At 47.0% G+C, this 20,701-nt stretch overlaps 1 protein-coding gene across 3 annotated transcripts in view; it reads left to right on the forward strand.

The window, feature by feature from the left end:
* The window catches only part of ZC3H13 (zinc finger CCCH-type containing 13), a 519,948-nt gene that overhangs the window by 31,199 nt on the left and 468,048 nt on the right, over positions 1-20,701 (forward strand). For all 3 annotated transcript variants that reach the window (XM_086935008.1, XM_086935009.1, XM_086935010.1), the window contains exon 3: positions 13,265-13,374. In XM_086935008.1, the coding sequence (XP_086791134.1) occupies positions 13,265-13,374 (110 nt within the window). The remainder of the gene's footprint in view (positions 1-13,264; positions 13,375-20,701) is intronic.

Here is a 20,701-nt window from a genome sequence, read left to right on the forward strand (position 1 = left end):
ATTAATAGCTATTAGTATCAGTAATGTAATACAGGGCATTGTTCTCATATCACAACTGACTGGGTAAAAGGATAAAGGTAAGCAGAAGTAAAACAACAATTCCAAATAGTACTTTGTAACTGATAGTTGTTCCCATCTCCATAGAGCAGGTGATCCTCGCCGGGCAAGAAGAATACAGTTAAGAGCTGAGATAACGATGCTCTTCCCGGAACAAGGCCCTGTCTGGTATGGTGGTTGTATGCCTAGTGATTCCCCAGAGAGTGATCTGTCGTCTGGATCTACCATAAATGTGGCTTGTGTTACATGGGTATGTCCCTCAATGTCGCAGCCTCGTATGTGTGTGATATTCCTGCCCTTGTCTGATCATATGTAGGAGACGTGTCGTCCTAGGTGATCCACGAATTAGGAAATGGGTATTGCGAACCAATCAAAGGACAAGAGGAGTACGTCCAACAGGGTGTATTCCAAACAATTTAACCAATGTGCCCGTTAATAAAATTGTTGGGACACCACAAACTTGAACAACCGGGGGAAGGGGAAATATGCATAAATATGCAAAGTAAAAAGGAGGTCAATAAAAAGAAAAGGAGAAGGAAAAACAACCAATGAATGAGGAAAGAAAAAAAGCGGGGGGGGGGGGGAATAAACCAAGTAATCAAAACAACGGGGGTGAGCAAGCGAGCAATCTGTTCATGTGTATCTGTGGGTGTATTTTGCTGATCTCAATTGAGAGATTATTGGTGTGAGAGCAGGGATAGATGTGAAGTTTGGATTGGAACACAGTTCTTGAAGTCCGGGCCCTTTGCGCTGGGGAGGGTTTGGGGCTATCCGCTTGCAATGTGATAGCGGCGTCATGTGATACGGATATGGCACACTATTTGCAGTCAAGAGCTGAATCCTTTCTTATACTTGCACCACCCTCCCACCCGTTGTGGACAGATTTAATTGATAACTTTGATATCTGTCTCTTTCAAGAGACTTGGACTGTTGAGCCAGTACACAGGGTGGGATTCCTTAATTTCTATGTCCCGGCTGCGAAGAAGCAAAAGGGCCGTCCTGTAGGAGGACTGGTGATTTGGGTCAAACAAAACCTAAACTGTAAGATTCAGTCTTTTCCTGTCCAAAATTGTGACATTCTTGTGGTACGCCTTACCTTCTCTGCTACCCAAAACATTGCTATATTTAATGTTTATGCAAGGGGAAAGAAATCGGAAGTAGTAACAGCCTTAGAAGCCGTAATTGAGGCCTTAAGTGATGTATTGGCCCTGATAGCGGGTTATTTTAATACGACTTTTGAGCCACTAGGGCACGAGGTCTTGAGTCTAACGGAGGAGGAAGACTCCCGGTCGGGGTCCCTGAACTTGAGTTGGAGCCCATAAGTAGATGGTCAGAGGCCGCAATGCAACTAAAAGGGCTATGTCTTGGTAACCATCTAAGGGCAGCTAACGGCCGAACAACTTTGGACAGGAATGGAGCTAGAACTTATGATAACGATCTAAGGTCTAGCCGAATAGATTATTTGCTTGTCCATTTACAAATGTGGCACTCTCTTGTGGATATGGAGGTGAAAAACCGCATTGAGAGTGACCACAATCCCTTGACTTCACAATTTAGGTTGGGCCTAGAGGGAGGAGGAGTAGTAACCCGGGGCGCACAGGGTGCTGAAATCGCCCTGACGAATGATGAACGCCACCTTAAGTGGTAAAATGTCACCAAGAATGCAGATGCCCTGACTGCTATTAGGAGCGAAGTTGACGGGGCACTGGAAATACTGGAGACAGGTGCACTCAATGGGGTAATGAATTCCTCCCTTCTGGATACCCATAATAATCTATTTGCTAAGCTCCGGAAATATTTTTGTAAATCAGGCTCAGATAGGAACAAGCAAAGAAAGAAGCCTGAGAGCTGGTATAATGCTACCTGTAGGCAATTACATGTCGAGTTGAGCCTTGCATTAAAAGCAAGGGATTCTATTAAAGTAAGAGCAGCACGTGGTAACTACAGGAAAACTCAGGCCACTGCAAAAAAGGCATGGAAAGAGGGTAAATGGAGGGAACTTAAGGAAGCGTGTGCAGCTAAAGACTCTAAATCTTTCTGGGACATTTTTAAATGGGATCGGGGTGGGTGTCCGGATTGCCCGCAGAACAAGGTTGCCCAAGATTCATGGGTTAATTATTTTGGGCCGCAATACGCATGTAGTAGCGGTGACGATAGTGAAAGCATTCCCCCATTCATTTCCGATAAAGATGATGCTTTTAGTCTAGGGGACGTAGATAGGGCATTAGACTCAGTAACTGAGGGACAAGCCCCGGGGATGGATTGTATTCCTGCCGACGTGTTTTTAAACGATAGGCAACGTTGGCGGAAATACATTTTCTATTTAGTAAATGCTATAGCCCAAGGGATGGCTGTCCCCACTCCTGGAAGGGAGCAGAAATTAGGCCTGTGTATAAGAAAGGGGACAAGGCTCAGGCAGGCAACTATAGGCCTATCAGCCTTATAGACTCTATTCAGAAGATTATGGGCCGTCTTGTCTTGGGGAAAATTCAGGCCTGGATGGAGGACAATAACATCTTGAGCCCACTCCAGTCCGGTTTTTGCACCAAGACTAGTTCGTTTGACCAGGTATTTCGGTTTGTTATCCTCTATTGGAGGACGGTGGTATTGGGGAAAGGGACATTGTATGCAGTGTTCGTGGACTTGAGGGCGGCCTTCGACATGGTGCCGCGCCAAAATCTGTGGCGAGTCCTGGAGGGATTGGGGATGGCCCCGGAATTGCTGAATCTGGTTGTGTGTTTGCACGAGGACCATTTCGCCCGGGTCTGTTGGGGGCTAAGAGGAGAGGTGACGGAAACCTTTCCGGTTGAGCGGGGAGTGCAGCAGGGATGTGTCATAGCACCCACCCTGTTCTCACTCTTCGTGAACGGGGTGGCCGACTACCTCTCCTTGGAACCAACTGATGCCCCTGTGATGGCGGGCAATCGTGTCCCAATCCTCATGTTTGCGGACAACACCTTGATAGTCTCCAAGACACCGAGTGGCCTTCAGGAAGGGACTCTGTCGGTTTGGAGAATTTTGTCGTTCGCACGGACTGGAAATAAACACTGCAAAAACAAAGTTTATGGCCCTTAATGATCGTAAACCCTCCAAGACCTTTAAACCATACAGAGGAAGCATGGATATGGATAATTGCCCACTAGAGCAGGTTGATGCCTTTACTTATTTGGGGGTGACCCTGCAGAGGGACATGCGCTGGAATAGCCAACTTGATTTGGCTGTACTAAAGCACCAGTAGCAGTCAGGTCTCCTCCTGAAAATGTTTAAGAACTCTATACCGAAACCTATTAGTCCATTTCTAGAGATATATGGTACGAAGGTATTACGCTCGGTCCTCTATGGTTCTGAATTATGGGTATTCGAGAAGCTTAAAAGCCTGACATTGGCAGAAAATGAGTTCTTGAGAAAAGCCATAGGTGTCCTGCAAAGTACTCCATTAGTACCACTGATGTGGGATCTTGGGAGGAAAGTAGGTAAAGACCTAGCTACTCTGCGTCCATTATTGTATTGGCACAGAATATGGACCACTGAGGAATTTTTGCATCACCCTCGGGGTCTAAAAGATATTATTGAAATAAACTCCTTCCAAAAAATAACTTGGCTAAAGGAAATTAAATCCCTGTTACGAAGATTGGGAATGAGAGAACTTTGGGATGACCCCGCAAATGCAGTATTTCCCTCTAAGAATCTTTTGAAAGCCAGCTACTGGGAGATGACTATTACGACAACATTTGCAAAAGGTCTCTCCTCTCACCTTACAGGTAGATTTCTTGAATTCAAAGCTCGACCAATAATTGAAACCATACTGGAATGCTATAGAGAACCCGATTGATCGTAATCTTTATTTTCAATTTAGGATAGGCACTCTCCCGATAAAGGTGTTTACAGAACAATGGGCAGGAACAACTGACGACGATAAATGCCCGTGGTGCAGGGACCAGCAAGAATCTGAAAGTCATATCTTGTTTTTTTGTCCCAGCTATGCTGCACCTCGAAAAAAGTGGGTGAAACCTATATGCCGATTAATTAGAACACGCAGATATAGGGAGGCATTGAGAATCTTAGCCACAGACCCAAGTCCCCCTATTGCTATAGCCGTAGCCATGTTCTTGAAATGGGCTTTGGTAATTCGCTCCAAGCAGTAGTTCTGCATAGGTAATGATGCTTTTTGTTTACCGCCCTAGATTAGCGTAAACTGAATGGATTATCGAATAACAAAGGAGAAATTGTTCGATTTAAAAAAATTATAGACTTGTGTTTATGTAATGATGATACTCGGCAGTTGTCTTGTGGAAGTTTAATCATATTTTTAATCTATACTCTATACTACTATTATAAAGAGAGAACTTGCACCTTTTGGCCAGGTAAACTCGGGAACCACAGTGCTAATCTACACACCCGATACATCTATGAAAATATCAGGGTGTGTAGATGGACATAGGCTATATAAATTAAAAAAAAGTAAATTAAAAAAATTAAGTAGTCCCCTGAAAGTAGCGCCGTCCGGAACCTAGCGCTGGCCGCGACGCGACGTGCGTGATGACGACGAAGGAGGAGGGCGGTGCAGTGACGAGCGGCTGTGCAGTGAGGAGCGGCGGCACAGGTAAGGAAAGGGAAAGTGAGACTGTGTGATGCAGGGGGAGGCAAGAAGGAGGCAGCAGTAAATGAAAATGTCGGAGCGCGAGTGAGTCGGGGCGGGAGTGAGTCGGGGCAGGAGGGGGGCACGAGTGAGTCGGGCGGGAAGGGGGCACAAGTGAGTCAGGGCGGGAGGGAGTCGGGGCGGGAGGGGGTCGGGGCGGGAGCAGGTGTACTGCCCCCAGCCCCTTTCTGCCCCAGGCAACGCTGGGGCGGGCTGCTAGTATATTTATATAAATGTACTTTGGTATTTATCTTGCAGCTTTTATTTGTAAATATTGGATGTTTTATGAAATGCTTTTATGACTTAATTGTCGAATAAAGTTATGATTGATTGAGTCTCACTGTCCCTTTATTCCCTCGGCGCTGGTGTCCTGTCTGGGCACAGCAAGCCTTGGCTGCTGCAAGAGGTCCAGTACTCCAGGGATTGGCCCTTTACTGCTCTGGTCGGTCCTGGCGTCCACACACTGGGAGGGAGGACGGATCTGACCTGTGGCAGCACTGCTACCTCTTCAGGTGCTGCACCGGTAGACCCCGTGGGTGACGGGTTGGTGTACTAGGTCTTGCATCTATGGTCCCTGCGCCTGCAGTGGAGTAGCTCCTATACTCCAAGGTAGATTCTTTGGCAATTTGCAAAGGACTGGAAAACCTCTGGGTTTCTTGAGGTCTGCACAGCCGCAGGACTAATCAGTTGCTCCACAAGGGTCGGGTGCAGCAGACAGGCCGACAGGGGTGGAGTCAAATCAGTCCTACTCATCGGTTCTCGGGTCCGCAGTAGTCGTCGTCTTCCACTCCTTCTTTTGTGTCCAACGGAAATCTGAAGATCTGTTATCAGGGTTCCCTAAATACTTAATTTTGGGGTGTTAAGGGAAGTGAGTGGTAGTAGCCGAAGAGCTACCTGCCCCTGGGGTCACTACCTATGTTTCCTCTAGGTTGCGCACGTGAGCAGCGTTGCTTCTTACTGTGTCCAGACACACTGTGGTAGCACGCTCTCACCTCGAGGAACAAAATACATAACAAAAGGGACGCGTGAAAACTTCCTTTTCAAGGCAAACTGTGCACCAAGACGCCCCCAATAAATCAATGAAATGACAAAGGGGCTGCTTCTCTAGTATTTTGTGAGGCCCATAGCAGGAAGTGTGAAACAAAACACATGTGACTGTGTTTCACACTGCATTGAGAGGGTGTGGATGTGACATTACGGCCAGTGCTGCTGACATTCGTACTAGGGAAACAGGTTTTAGTCTTGGTTCTCAAGTAAAGAGCTGCAATACTTTCCTGTCGAAGTTGCTCCAAACATTGTAAAAAAAAATCAAACTTTCCCCTTAAAGATTAGGCAAATACTTTTAAACCAAGTCTCCTCTTTGTTCATCATCACAAATACATGAATTTAGGCTTTGCACTGTGCAAAACAACTCCTGTGTTTGATTTAATAGCTAATAAAGTTGTGCAATCTATCATTTTAACTTAGGCCACATATAGGTACACATGACCCCTACCTGACTTGTCTTTTAGTTCACTAATTGCATTGTCTTTTGGGCAGAAAACACCTTACTATAGTCTAACATAATATGTGCTGCATGATTGACATGCCACGTATTTTAAAGGCATGGGCTGTGTATGGGTTCTTAAGAGCCAGAGCAGACCCTTGGCTCAGCTGCCCCTGTTAATATGTTGGCTTGCCCACCTTTGTCTTGTACCATAGTCTGATCCACTGAAATTAAGTGTCAGGAGAGGACCAAATTATGCGGCAGGGTTGAATTATGCTGCGAGAAAAGGCAAGTTATGCAGCTTTATGCTGCACATTTTGTCATAGTATTATTTTGACATTTCACACTTGCTAACACTAACTGGGCAAAGGTTTCACCTCATTACTACCAATTTAACACCCACATTCAACAGTAACAGGCAGGCGACCAGTCAACCTTTGCGAAGGCTCTTCCACTTCGCAGCAATATGGGTAGACCCAGTTAAAGTAACTTTTATTCAATCAAGCTAGAAACTATTTTTGGGGATTAAAATCTCAAATTATACAGGAGATGGTGGGTTATGTGGCACATGTGGCTAATCCATACTTGTGCCGAAAATGCCAGAACCGCAAAATCTTATAATTTAAGTGCCTGACCTTACTACAAGGATGTGAGCATTCTGTCGAGCATAGGTTTTGTACTGGAATGGGATCCTTCCAGTACAAAACAATCCTTTAAGACTTTTCTTATTGTATGTGTGCTGTAAAGTGCATCATGCTTGCAAAGTTTGAAAAATATGGAGACTTTCAAAAGTTACCCCTGTTATGCCTGTTTGAAAACAAACTTTTTTGGCTCAAATGGTATTAGATGGGAATTTGCCTCACATCCTTTGGGTGGTATGCCCCCCCTTGATGCAAAGTAGCACAATTTGGTGCATAATGCTACTTTGCGTTACTGTGGACAACTTTCCTACACAAATCATGATTTGCGTTGAAAAGTAAATCCAACCACAACAATTTGTGCTGGATTTGTGTCACCTTTGTGATGCAAACTCAGCCAAAGAATTAATAAATCTGGTTCAGAATCTCTAGATGATTTGTGTTCTTACTGCAAAATAATACAAGGTTACCAAATGACCAATGCAGAGCAAATGTTGCTTTACTGTGCAAAATCAGAAGGCAATTAAGATGCCAAAGAGAAAAATTGTTTGCACCTGGCAATGAAATTTCTTTAGACCGATTCCGGATTTGGAAGAAGGTCTAAACTTGCTCCAACAGCTATCATTTAATTATGAGATTGCTAAGTCATAAAATTGACAAACACCTATGTTGCGGTTCAGATGGAGGGACACTGACAACAGTATGAGGTAAACATGGCTTTATTTTAATAAAGGTCTTTTTCTTGCATTGGGACCTCCTTTCCCTGGCTAGTGTGGCCGGATCCAAAGTTGCCGCTAGGTCACGGGCTCTGTGGAAACTTGACCTCTCGTCTTCCTCTTCTGAGTCTCTGTCCCGGGTCGGCCTCCAGCGCCACATGCAGGAAGAGAAAAGAGATAATAATAATAATAATAATAATACAGAAGCTTGTAAAGCGCGAACAGCTACCTCTGGGTGAGGTGTCCCGGCGCTAGCGAGTCCTTCAGCAACGAGCGAGTAGCCAGGAGGAAATTCAGTATTATTGCATAAAAAGGAGCTTCCTAAAGCTAGCTTCTGTCGTGGCAGATTGGATGGCAGGGGGCAAGGTATTCCAAAGTTTTGCCGTGCCTCCCGAGAAGGACCTGCCTCCAAGTCTAGCTTTCCTCACACGCGGGATAGTTAGCTTGAGCATAGAGTTCGATCGCAGCTCTCGCTTTTGGTGGTAACGGGGAAGTCGAAGTTTTAGATAGTTGAGGCAAGTGCCTTTTAGCGCTCTGAACGCCAAGGTTAGCACCTTGAACTTAATTCTGCTTACCACTGGGAGCCAATGTAACTCGTGCAGATGCGGAGAGATATGATGCCTAAAGGGAACGCGTTTTATCAATCTCGCAGCCGCATTCTGCACGATCTGTAAACGTTGCACCAAATATTTGGGCAGACCAAGGTAGAGGCCATTTGAGTAGTCTAGTCGAGATGTAATAGTTGCGTGAACAACCGTTTTTCGACACTCGACTGGTAGAAGAGGCAGGAATTTTCGAAGATTTCTGAGTTTATGCAGGCAACCAGTGGTAAGCTGTTGTATGTGCGGCAGGAAGGAAAGATTCTCATCCCATCTTACTCCCAGATTTTTTGCATGGGTTCCGGGAGATGGGGCTGGGCCCATTTCAGGCGGCCACCACAGGTCCGGGGGGGGATGTTTGTGTTTTCCAAAGAATAACACCTCCGTTTTGCTAGCATTCATTTTAAGTTTATTTGTGTTCATCCATTTAGCCACGTCTCAAGACAGCCCCTGATTTTACTAAAAGCTGCCTCTGACGTGTCTTTATAGGGGAAGACCAATTGTGTGTCATCAGCATATGATATTGCCTTGACCCCCCCCATTTAGCAATCAGAGTGAAAAGTGGGGCCAGATAAACATTAAACCGCAAGGGGCTCAGTGCCGACCCCTGCGGGACGCCACACCAGAGGCTTTTGGGTTTAGAAGAGAAGGTGCCCAGCGCCACTTTCTGGGACCGATCTGGGAGGTAGGAGTGTAGCCAACTAAGTGCCTTTTCTCCTAGGCCTATGTCCTTCAGCCGCATCAGCAGTCTGCTATGATCTACCGTATCAAAAGCAGCTGATAGATCCAGGAGCACCAGCATAGCTGATGCTCCTGAATCTAAGGACCACCTGATCGACTCGGCCTAAAACCGGCCCTAAAGCCAGACTGAGTTTCATGTAAGGCGCCCAGACTGAGTTTCATGTAAGGCGCCTATTTCTTCAATGAAGCTATTTAGCTGAATTTGGATCAGCTTTTCGAGCATTTTTCCAGGGGCTGCTAGAAGGGAAATGGGTCGGAGATTGCTCAGATCATCCGGCGCGCCATGAGGTTTTTTTTTTCAACGGGAGGAGCGTGGCCTGTTTCCAGCAATCCGGAAACGTGCCCGTTTCAATGGACGTGTTCCATATATGTAAAAGGGGAACTACGATTGCATCCGACATCAGTTTCCATAGTTTAGGTGGGAATGGATCATCAGGTGCCCCGGATTTACATTTTAGTATTTCTTTCAGTGCCTCGGAGAGGGTGATAGGATGAAATTGATTTAAGGAGGTAGCGGGTGGCTCAGTATCTCCTAACTCATCCATAAATGTAGGCTCGGAGTCCGTAAAAGTATCATACACTTTTATTATTTTAGTGTCAAAGAAATTTGAGATGGTTTCACAGAGTCTTGCGGATGGGATGATTTCAGTCTCAATGGCTCTAGGTTTAAAGAAAGATTGAACAATCTTAAAAACTTCTTTACTTGATTGTTCCGCCTGCTGGATGGAGGTCGCAAAGAAGATTTTTTTGGCTTTTTTTATGGATAAGTGGAGGGCATGAAGGGCTTTTTTATAGCTGGTTTTGGCTGAATCGCAGTAATTTGCTCGCCAAAGGCGCTCCAACTTTTTGCATTTACTTTTTTCGGCCATCAGCTCAGGGGAGAACCACGGTGCAGAGGGCAAATCTCTGCGCGACGTTGCGACTCTGGCCGGAGCGAGGGAATCCACTAAGTTGCCAATCCACGAGTTCATTGATACGGCATCGGAATTTACATCAGAGGTTAGAGGTAGGGGATTTTCTATAAGCGCCGGGCATAGGGTGTCCGCGGATAAATTTTCCCATTTTCTCCGCACATAGGAGCGTTTCCCTGTAATCTGAGATTGAGAGGAGAGTGAGATTGACATAGTAATTAAAAAATGATCCGTCCAAAGCAGTGGTATCGGAGATTTAGCTTTTGTATTCAGTATGTTGGAAAAGAAAAGGTCCAGCATGTGCCCCGCCCGATGCGTGGGGCCTGAGATAACTTGAGTTAGATTGGCCGCTTGCAGGGTTGTGATGAGGTGAGTAGCCTGTGGATAATCTGGATTGTCGGCGTGAATATTAAAATCACCGGCTACGATATAATGCGGGTGGGCTAGAGAGTTTAGGATTATAAAGTCCATAAGCTCACACAAGGATGATGCCGGGCAGTCCGGGGGTCTATAGATAATTAGGCCAGTTAGAGACAGTTTGGGGGTAATTTGGAGGCAGAAGTGTAACCCCTCTATACCTGGAAATGTAGTAGGAGTGGAGGATAACAGTGTGTATTTATCATTGTAGATGATAGCCACTGCGCCAGGATTCCGTTCTCTCAGGATTCCGTTCTCAGTGTAGGCTTTCCCGTGGGGTAACCTGGGGTAGTGAGGGCTTCGGTGATTGTGCAGAGACTATATACAGTGCAGGACTAGTGTGGGGACTGAGTGAAGGAACACAGGTTGAGGGAGGTAGGTCAAAAGTGGGTGGAAGGTTTCACTGGTATGGAAACTGTACACTAAATTACACGGCGGCTCCCCGCCTACCCCACCAGCCAGCCACCCGGTCACGCACCTGTGAGAGCCACACTCCTCCTCCTCCTGGAGTGTGCCTGGGCGCAGCGCGGTATCGCGAGCCTCCTGGCACCGCTCCTCCGGGATTCTTCGCCTCTTCTCCCTTCGTCAATGCTCCTCGTCCATCCACTTCGTTCCGTCCTCGCTCTCCTCTCTTCTCCGTTCCCGCGTGTCGGGGCACACCGGCTCTTCCTCTTCCACGTATTTGTTTCCTCCTCCTGTCCATGCGTCACGAGAAGGCGTGTCTGCCCGTTCCCTGCCGTATTCGTTGAGAGTGACGAGTACGTCACAGGGGGGTGTGTCTTCCCGTACTTCTTCGTCGCAGTTAAAGGCACAGTCCTCCTGTTTGTTCCACCATTCATCCGTCTCCGCTCCCCATGAGTTCTGTGGTAAAGAAGGGGCGTTATTACTGTCAGGGGTCCACCAGCCTGAATCGGTAGCGTTACCCTCCATCCCGTTACACTCCTCCCCCCTTGGATTCTCCCGATCAGGGAGTGGTTGTAGTCTAGACACGAAGTCAGCATTGCCATTGCCATGGCATTTCAATAAACCTATGTGCATATAAAATAGACATCAACTGATTTATAGACCAATGAATTCATGTGTGGTTTATTTTCAAAAATAAGTTTTGATTGTCTGCATTTATATGTGGTTTATTGAATTCGGTATTGAGTGTCACTTTGTCAAGTATAGATAAGGATCTGTGTATATGAAGTGAAAAAATTGTATATTGTGTGTATATATATATATATATATATATGTGTGAATAATGTTTTGTATTTATGTGTAAATGGTATAAATGTGTTCTTTTTCATACATAAAAAATCTTATTGAAAAATGAAAAAATAGAAATTAAAAAGGGTACGAAGAAGATATACCCAACAAACCTAAGAGTAATACTGGTTTGTTTTCTTCCTTAAATACAAGGATTGAAAAAAGTGTGTGGTTGGTATCTAAAACTTTTTCCTTGATTTAATGCTTGCCATCTGGGGCACATACTGTCAGCTAGCACTTTCTAAGCAAAGAGGCTTGCGAAATCCTGCAGCTCCCTGGTGTATATAAGCCTATTCAAGTATACAAGTACTCCGCCTGGCTGAACCAGAATTATTTGAAAGGTGTTCATACCAGGGAGACCAGTTCTCTTTGCACAGAGCTGATCAATTGGCTCTAGAGCACCAATCAAATCCTGCACGCACAGCGAGCTGATCAACAGGAGCCCTTCTTCAGCTAGCTCCAACTGGCTTGGTATGTGTGTGTATCGGACTCAGCCAGACAGGGCAAATTCTGTCAGGTAGATGCAGCAGAACAAAAATGGGAAGATAAACACTTTGGTAGGGAAACGGACTACAAACTCAAAGGGAAGGATCAGATACTGTCATCCCTTCCCAGCCGCCCACCACCACCAGAACACTAATACTTTCTAGTAAGAAAATAGGTGAAGGGAAGGAATGCAGAAATCCAGTCTTCAAAGTTTGCACTAATCTCCCTTCCTGCCCAATCCTGTGCTTCTTTGCACCCACACAGCGAAGCCCCAGTCACATTTATATTTTACTCCTAACCTACACGTATAGAAGTTAACATGAATATTCTATGCATCTGACCCTGAAGGAGGTGGGTAAAAAAAGTGTTTACATTTGTTATTGTTCATGCCAACACCACTACCAATCCAACTATGACAGGTAGAGGTGGCAGTAGTGCCATTTTCACTTTAGGTGCCCCCTCGACCACAGAGCAACACTCTTGTGTTTTTAATCCTTGTAACTGGGAGGCCTCACAGTGAACAAGAGAGATTGTTGCTCACTGTAAAAAAAAATAATCTACTGTGTCTATTGTGTCTACCTCCAGTGGATGAGTTTGTGAATTGAGGGCCTCCTTAGTTGACAAGCCTTTCATTATCTTTGTAGATAAACAGCAGAGATGATGACACAACCTTATTTTCTCCCTAAGGCACTGTCTGATGTCACTTTGGTGCAAAGTATGAATATGACTAAGTAGCTGTGAAGGGCAGCACATAGCTTATGATTGTTGTGAAGCTGTTTAGTGCAATCTTACCTAGGCAGGCAAAAGACCTTCAAATGATCAAGGCCCTTTCTAGTTTATATTCTTAAAAATAAAGAAACACTTTCAAATTGAACTGTTTTAAGATTTAGTGTATCCTGAATGTGTTTGTCTTATAGCATATCATGCCTGAGTGAACTAGGCAATGCAGCCACCATAACAGGTAACTTTGCAGAAATCTTAATGTCTGCTACACTGATATAAATAAGCTCACTCTTTTTAAATGTATTGCTTGCTAGAGACAGAAGTTAGAACACATGCTTTTCCATACATCATTTATCCTGTTTGGTGTGCAGCTGAGTGTTCTGTTCTGTGACTCAGAATAATCAGTTGTTGGACACGAAAAAGCTGCAACAGTCCCCTAGTGAGGGTATCTTCTCAAATGATTAATCCACCTTCCTTGTCTTCCTTAGGCGTGTGTAATTATTCTGTGCTGATAATTCAAGTTCTCTTTCAATTCCTGCTTCAATGTATTTGGGTTCTTGTTTGAAAAATGTGCCCAAAATAGTCTTGTTTGTTTTGCAGACACACTGTCGTAACTGGCAGAACACTGGTATCTGCAGTTTTGGAAAGACCTGTAGATACATACATGGACCTTCACCAAGGGGCAAAGGCTTTTCTGGCAGTTACCGAAGGTAAATTTAAAGTCTTCTCTTTATACGTTTGATGGATTGTGAAATTAATAATGGTATTTACAGTTTTTAATACGGACCAAAGACTATGTGAAATGTTAAGAGAAACTGCGACCCTCAAGATTGTCTTTTAACAGTCATGCTATAGACTGCTCCAGCTATCTGTCCAGAGAAAGTAATACTCCACCAATTTAGTCATTACTCAAGATTGGTTGGATTCGTGTCAGACTCAGTTTCCTTGCCCCTGTTGTTGCGTTCCTCCTTTTCCATGTTTGACTTGCCCACTGGAGCTTTTTAGCCCTCTTATTGTTTAGCATACATTGGCATCATTGTCTTTCTTCTTTGTTGCCTCCTAATTGGTTATTGCGTGCCAGGTGTTAATTTTTCTTTGTGTGGAGCATGGACCAAGAACCAATTGATTTCTTAGTCGGTGAACATCCACTGCTTGTGCTATTGTGTTTCACTGCAACAGTTTGTATATACATCTTTTTATATTTTCATATTACTTATCATAGTATGCCTTACAGGACACTACCCTGATTCCAGTTTTCATGCTGTTTTCTCCATTCTGTTTTCAAACGCATTTTTGGACATTGTTTATCTACACCTGCATCTTTCGGCTTACTCGTACAACTAAAATTTAGATTTTAAGCGGATTAGATAAAGCCATTATAATGTATAAAAGGCACACTATCGATACATTTACACTTTCATGATGCTTGCTGCCGCATGGCTATTTTTTTTGCCTTTTAGCCATTTATGCCTTTTACGCCTCATACTGTTGCATTGATTTTCGGTTCCATGTTTAAGTTACTTACAACAACAACTGTACCACTGTTCGCCACACCACTGTACGCCACACCAATGTACATCACGCCTCTCTGTGCCACTTTATGCTACTCCATTATACCTGGAAATATGTTTTCATTGTGATTCTGCAACCTATCCACTGTTGCGGGCTTATGAAGTCCCCAGGATGAAAACAGAATACTTAATTAACTAGGATTACAAGTAGGTAAACTTTTGAGGTAGACTTCTAGCCGCAGATTCCTCCTCTTTTTAATGTTTGCCTGACTGGATCCCGAAACCTTTTTTTGCAGTACCTATGCCCGCTGGAAGGTGGTGCCTAGTGGCCTCATACTGACATTGTTCCGCTCTGGAAATGATTTGTGGGGCCTATGTATGCGACACTCCTGCATCCTGACGTCACTTAATTTCTTTTTGCTCCTCAGGATGCGTATCTTAAGCTTCCTTTCGTCTGAGACACCTTAAGTAGATGTTCCAACATTCGAATACAGCGGGCCAGGAATGACACCCCCTAAAACAAAAGGTGTCAAAACGTGAAGTGACTGTTGCAAACCGATGTCTCTAATGGGTCTGGGGTCAAGCCATGACTCCAAGACCTGCAGAGAGTGTGTGTCAGTGAACCTGAAAGGCAGCAGGGAACGCAAGGCAAAACTTTACGTCACCAGGCATACGAAAACTTGGTGCTGGGACCACTACAAGTCCATTCTGCGTCAAAGGTTCCGTAATCAAAGGATCTGCCCCAAAGGCCGTTTTCATAATGTTCCAAGTCTTCCAGTAAGCACAAGAAGTCTAGTTCCACTCCTTCACACTACTGTTACTCCTCTGAGCAAGTGCGTGGGCTGCGTCAGCAGTCGCAATCAGGCTCTCGTAGTCAGCCGACTTTTGAGACGATTCATCAGCTGGTTCTGGCAGAAACCAAATTTCTTGAGCCTTCCTCCACGCTGTGTCAGATCGAAGAGTTTCGTACAGCTACGTCCCAGCTAGTCAGTTCTTAGTGATTCCTTCTGACATGCCTTCAGGCCTCAAGGAGCCAAGAAGCTTTCCACCAGGAATATTGCTGACGGTTCACCCTCTGCGCCAGCTGGTCCCACTGAGCTGCTCTTGCCTCCGAATCCTGTCCTGATGTCTAAAACCATGCTGGGCCCTGGCACGTTGGCGCCCATGCTGACCACGCCGCCCTAGGAGGCTGCGCAGATTGTCTACTCAGAGTTTACGCTGATCCAACTTCGACAGACATTGCACCTGAATGCAACTGAGGTACCCGTTTCAGCTATCGACAAGGCAGGCAATTTATTTTGCATTTCCTTTTTGGCACCGACTAATAAAGATTTTGACCAGTGTGATGAGTTTGCTCAGCTCCATCAGGATAACTGGTATGAAGGCTTGGGCGAAGCATCTCCCAGAGATGGCTCTTTTCACTCTTCGTGGGCCAGCAATGGAAGAATCTGCTTCCTACGCCATGATCATGCTCAGGGTGGCCAAAATCCTAGATCTCCAACTCTCCTCCCTATAGGTAAAAACTAATGTTCTGACTGAGGTCCTTCAGCTGTCCCAGACTTCATCTGAGCTCTTCCTGCCCTTCAAGATACTCCGACTGATGCTCGTGTCCTGCTGTTGTCCTCCAGTTAATCGACAAATAGCCAGGCGCCATTGTCCTCCAGGTGACCCTGTTTTCTGGTCTCCGCACCCTTCTCTGGAAAGCCTTGTGGTACAGGCTTCCACCAGCAGTTCCAATACAAACCATTTCCCTACCACTCCCCAAGCGCCAATTTTCCTCCACTAGTTTAGCCCTGCAAAATGGTAACGCTTCCTGTTTGTCGGAGGTTCGAAGACGATCAGATACCGTTGTAGTTCCGACCATAAATGATGCCGACTAGCGATCCGGCTGTGTTTTTCTCAAGACACGCCGAGCAGGTTCCGGGAAACCACAGTCTTTGGGTTCTGTGGGGAGTATGGTTGCAAAGCTGAAACTAGTTACGCCCTTTGGGATTTGGTGGAACTAGTGCTCCCTGTTGTGCCGGAAGATCATATCCCTGTGCTGTCACAGGCGGTTTAAGATGGTTGTGATGGTGTCAAATGGATGATTCATTGTGGCTTTGACACCACCGATTCCATTGGTTGTGTGATTGACATCAGCATTGCCATCTGCAGCAATGCATGACTGTGTTCTGTTGGGATCTCTGGCGATGTCCAGTGCTCATTGATGGACACGCCCTTTGATGGGACTTGCCTGTTGGGGACAACACTGACTCAATCTTTGAAACGTTTGAAAGAGAGTAGGGTCACCGCTTGCTGTCTGGACCTTTCTGTCTCGTCCCCCAACTGCACCAGTTGCATCGCTCTTTTCGTGGCTTTGGCAGAGGTGTCCCTTGCCCTAAGACTGTCAATCACCTTTAAAGGCTCCAGCAGTTTTGCGAGAGAGGCAGAGGTGCCCACTGCCCCCACAACCAAGGTCTGCATGCCGCTCAGCCCACTGCAGCCCCAATTGCCAAACTACTTTACTGTACCCTTAAAGGGACGCAGCCACCGGGTGCAATGCAGACTCCGATTCTATCTGGGTTGGCATGCGATCACATTGGACAGATGGTTCCTGCAAATTGTTTGCAAAGGCTATGCTTCCATTCATCCATGTCGCATCTTCCGTCATCCAACCAATGACTGACTGAGGACCTTCTCTCCACTTTAATTCAGGAATTGTAATCCGGTTTGACTAAAGGGCTGTCCAATAGATGCCAGTGTCAGAAATATGGCGTGGTTGTTATTCCTGCTACTTTCTGGTGCCTCAGAAGGACGGAGGCCTTCAGTGTATTCTTGATATTTTCCCTTTCACTGACTTCCTCCGGAAGACAATATTCAAGAAGCTCACCCTGGCCCAGGTCTTGTCTGTCCTCAACTCTGGAGACTGGATAGGTGCGTGCCTGTTTTCACATATCCGTCCTGCCGGCCCTTCGGAGCTACCTGCAGTTCGTTGTTGGAGGGGAGCATTTCCAGTTAGATGTGCTTCCTTTGGTCTCTCCAGCGCCCCTCGGGTGTTCATGAAAGTCATGGTTGTGGTGGCAGCACACCTTCAGAGCTTGGGGTGCCAGTCTTCCCCTTACCTTGATGACTGGCTGTTGAAGGCAGGTTCACCCCATGCAGAAGTTGGCCTCCCACAGACTACAGCAAACCTCTTGTCATCTTTGGGGTTCACTTGCAATGTTCTGAAGTCAATCAATCAGGTGTTCATCGTGACTACTCAGCCGTAAGGGTCTCAAGGCGCTGGTGGGGGGGGGGGTGTAGGGGGGGAGGGAGTGGTTGCAGGTTCTAGTCTATCAAGGAAGGCGTCTGTTGAAGAGCCAGGTTTTGAGGTTTCTTGCGAAGATGGGGAGCAATGTTATCTGTCTGAGGTGGAGCGGAAGGTCGTTCCAGGCTCTGGCTGCGCGGAAGCAGGGGAGGCCTCCCGATACGTTCTTTCTGGTGCAGGGTATCATGGCATAGGAGAGCTGGGCTGATCGTAGGGTACTTTGGGGTGCGTGGAATTTGAGTAGACTGTTCAGGTATGCTGGTCCAGTGTTGTGGAGGGCTTTGCGTGCGTGGGTGAGAATCTTGAAGGTGATTCTAGCCTCGAGGAGGAGCCAGTGGAGTGTGCGCAGGTGCTGGGAGATGTGGCAGGTTGAGGACCTGTCTTGCAGCGGCGTTTTGGATGTTATGTAGCTTGCGGGTGAGGTTTTAGTTTATTCCGGCATAGTGTGTTGCCGTGGACAAGCCTGCTGGTGACAAGGGCGTGAGTGATGGTCTTTCTGTGTTCTAGGGGGATCCATTTGAAGGTCTTGCGTAGGAGGCGGAGGTTGTGGAAGCAGGAGGACGAGACGGAGTTGATGTGGCAGTCCATTTTGGGCTCTGAGTCCAGGATGATTCACAGGTTGCGTGCGTGGTCCGTGGGGGTGGGCGGGATTCAGAGGGCGGCGGGGCCACCAGGTGTCGTTCCAGGCGTCTGGATTTGGGCTCATGATGAGTACTTCCGTTTTGTTGGTGTTTAGTTGTAGGCAGCGGTTTTTCATCCATTTGGCGACGGCTTCCATGCCTTCTCAAAAATTGTGTCTGGCGGTATTGGGTTCGTTTGATAGGGAGAGGATGAGTTGGGTTTCGTCTGCTTATGACACAATGTTGAGTCCGTAGGTTCTGACGATGGGGGCGAGCGGAGCCATATAGACGTTGAAGAGCATAGGGCTGAGGGAGGACCCCTGAGGTACTCGGTAGGTGTAGGGTCCGAGAGGAAAGGGGGTGTCTGATCCGCTGCGTTCTGCCGGAGAGGAAGGAGTGGATCCAGTTGCGGGCCTTGTCTTGGATCCCTGCGTCGTGGAGTCTGCGTCTTGGGGCGCGTTGAGAGACTGTGTTGAACGCCGCTGAGAGGTCGAGGAGGATGAGGGCTTCTGTTTCTCCTTTGTCCAGTAAGGTACGGTTGTCGTCTGTTGCGGCGAGGAGGGCGCTTTCCGTTGTGTGTTTTTTTGGGGGGGGAAGCAGGATTGGGAGGAGTCGAGGATGTTGTGTTCGATGAATGTGGCGAGTTGGCTGTTGATGGCTTTCGCTGGAAACGGGAGTAGGGAGATGGGTCTGTAGTTTTTGAGGTTGGTGGGGTCCGCCGAGGGTTTCTTCTGGAGGGGGTTGATCTCAGCGTGTTTCCAGTTGTCAGGGAACGAGGTGGTTGCCAGGGAGCGGTTGATGGTGTGGCAGAGCATGGGTCCGATGGTGTCGGTGGCTCTGTTGAAAATGTGGTGGGGGCAGGGGTCCATGTGTGCCCCTGAGTGGATTGACTTCATCGTCTTCAGTGTGTCTTCGGTGGTGAGGGCTGTCCAGTTGTCGATTGCTGACTTCAGGGTGTCGGGTGGTTGGTGAGGGTTCAGTGTGTTGGTTGTTTTCATCGAAGTTGTCGTAGATTCTCTTGATTTTGTGGTGGAAAAAGGTGCTGAGTTTGTCACAGAGGTCTTGTGAGGGAGGGATGTTGGTGAACTTGCTGGTGGGTTGGGCGAACTCCTTGATGATATTGAATAGTTATTTGCTGTTGGATGTGTGAGTGGAGAATCTGTCTTCAATCACCTTTTTTCCTCGTTTGTCTGATGAGTTGGTGGTGGGCGTTGGTGGCGGCTCTGAAGTTGTTGTGGGCTACTGTTGATTTGGTGTTTCTCCAGGTCTTTTCGAGGCGGCGGCAAGTGCGTCTGGACTCTCGAAGTTCGGTGGTGAGCCATCTAGCTTTCATGGCGTGGGTGAAGTTGTTTTTCTTGAGGGGGGCTATGGTGTAGGAGCTGTCGGAGATCCATCTTTGCAGGGTTCGGGCTGCGGTGTTGAGGTCTTTTTTTCCCAGATGGTTGGGGTGGAGTTGCTGAGTGATGAGGTTAGCTGGTAGTCTGTGATTCTGGTCTAGTTTCTTTTTGGGAGCAGGTGCTGGTGTTTTTGGATGGTGGGTCTTCTAAAGGTGAAGTGGACGCATCGATGGTCAGTCCATGGGAATTCGGTAGTGTGGCTGAAGGTGATGGAGTTTCCTGTTTTGAAGAAGAGGTCTAGGGTGTGTCCTGCTGAGTGCGTGGGTTCAATCACGATTTGGCAGAGTCCAATGTTGTGGAGGTTGTCCGGGGTGGTGCTGGGGTCCAGTTGGTTGTCGAGGTGGAAGTTGATGTCTCCCAGTAGGGTGTAGTTGGTGGACACAATGGCATGCAGGGAGATTATGTCTGTGATGGAGTTGGCGAAAAGTCAGGGGGGTCCAGGTGGTCGGTAGATGAGGGTTCCTCGGATGGTGGAGATAGGGCTGGCTAGTATCTTGAAGTGAAGGTGTTCCATCAGGTCTGTGGGCTTGTTGGTGTACTCAGGCGGAAGGTGGATTTGTGGACAATGGCAATTCCTCCTCCTGGGCGGGTGGGGCGGTCCTTCCTCTAGATCTGGGATCCTTGGGGAATGGCAATATCCGTTCCCAAGGTGGTGTTGGTCCAGGTTTCAGTAAAGAATGCTAAAAGAAAAGTGTAAATAAGGCAGCAAAAGTGCAAGAAAGAGTAGAGGAAAGATACAGACGACACAGAAGGAGAGGGAAAGGGGAAGATTAAGATGAGGTAAAACTAGTGAAAAACGGAGGAAAGACACAGAATGTGAGTGAAGGGGGAAGCTTGAAATGAGGGGAAAAAACGAGTAAAAAAGGAGAGAAAAAGAGGAGCGAGAGAATGGAGACAGGGATGAGGCACAGGTGAAACCTGCGGGTGGAGGATGGCCTCGAACACCAAAACTAGATAGTGCAGCGGCTCGGGGGAAGGCCTCACTTAATGGTGGAGTTGCGAGGGAGGGAGAGCAATTTTACTGACAATGAGTCAGTGGTCTCGCTCGCCTGTCCCTGCAGCCGCCGCCATTAAGTAGGGGTCGGGGAGGGCTGGACAGCTGGGAGGCGTGAGCGGGGGGAGCTGGATTGAGCCAGTCGCACTGGTCGTGCTTGGGGGGGTGGGTGGGGGGGGGGGGGGGGGGGAGGCAGCAGTGCAGGGAAAAACAGGCTGAAAAAGGCAAT

This window comes from Lissotriton vulgaris, chromosome 8 (genome assembly GCF_964263255.1).
Source record: "Lissotriton vulgaris chromosome 8, aLisVul1.2, whole genome shotgun sequence".
Taxonomy (NCBI): domain Eukaryota; kingdom Metazoa; phylum Chordata; class Amphibia; order Caudata; family Salamandridae; genus Lissotriton; species Lissotriton vulgaris.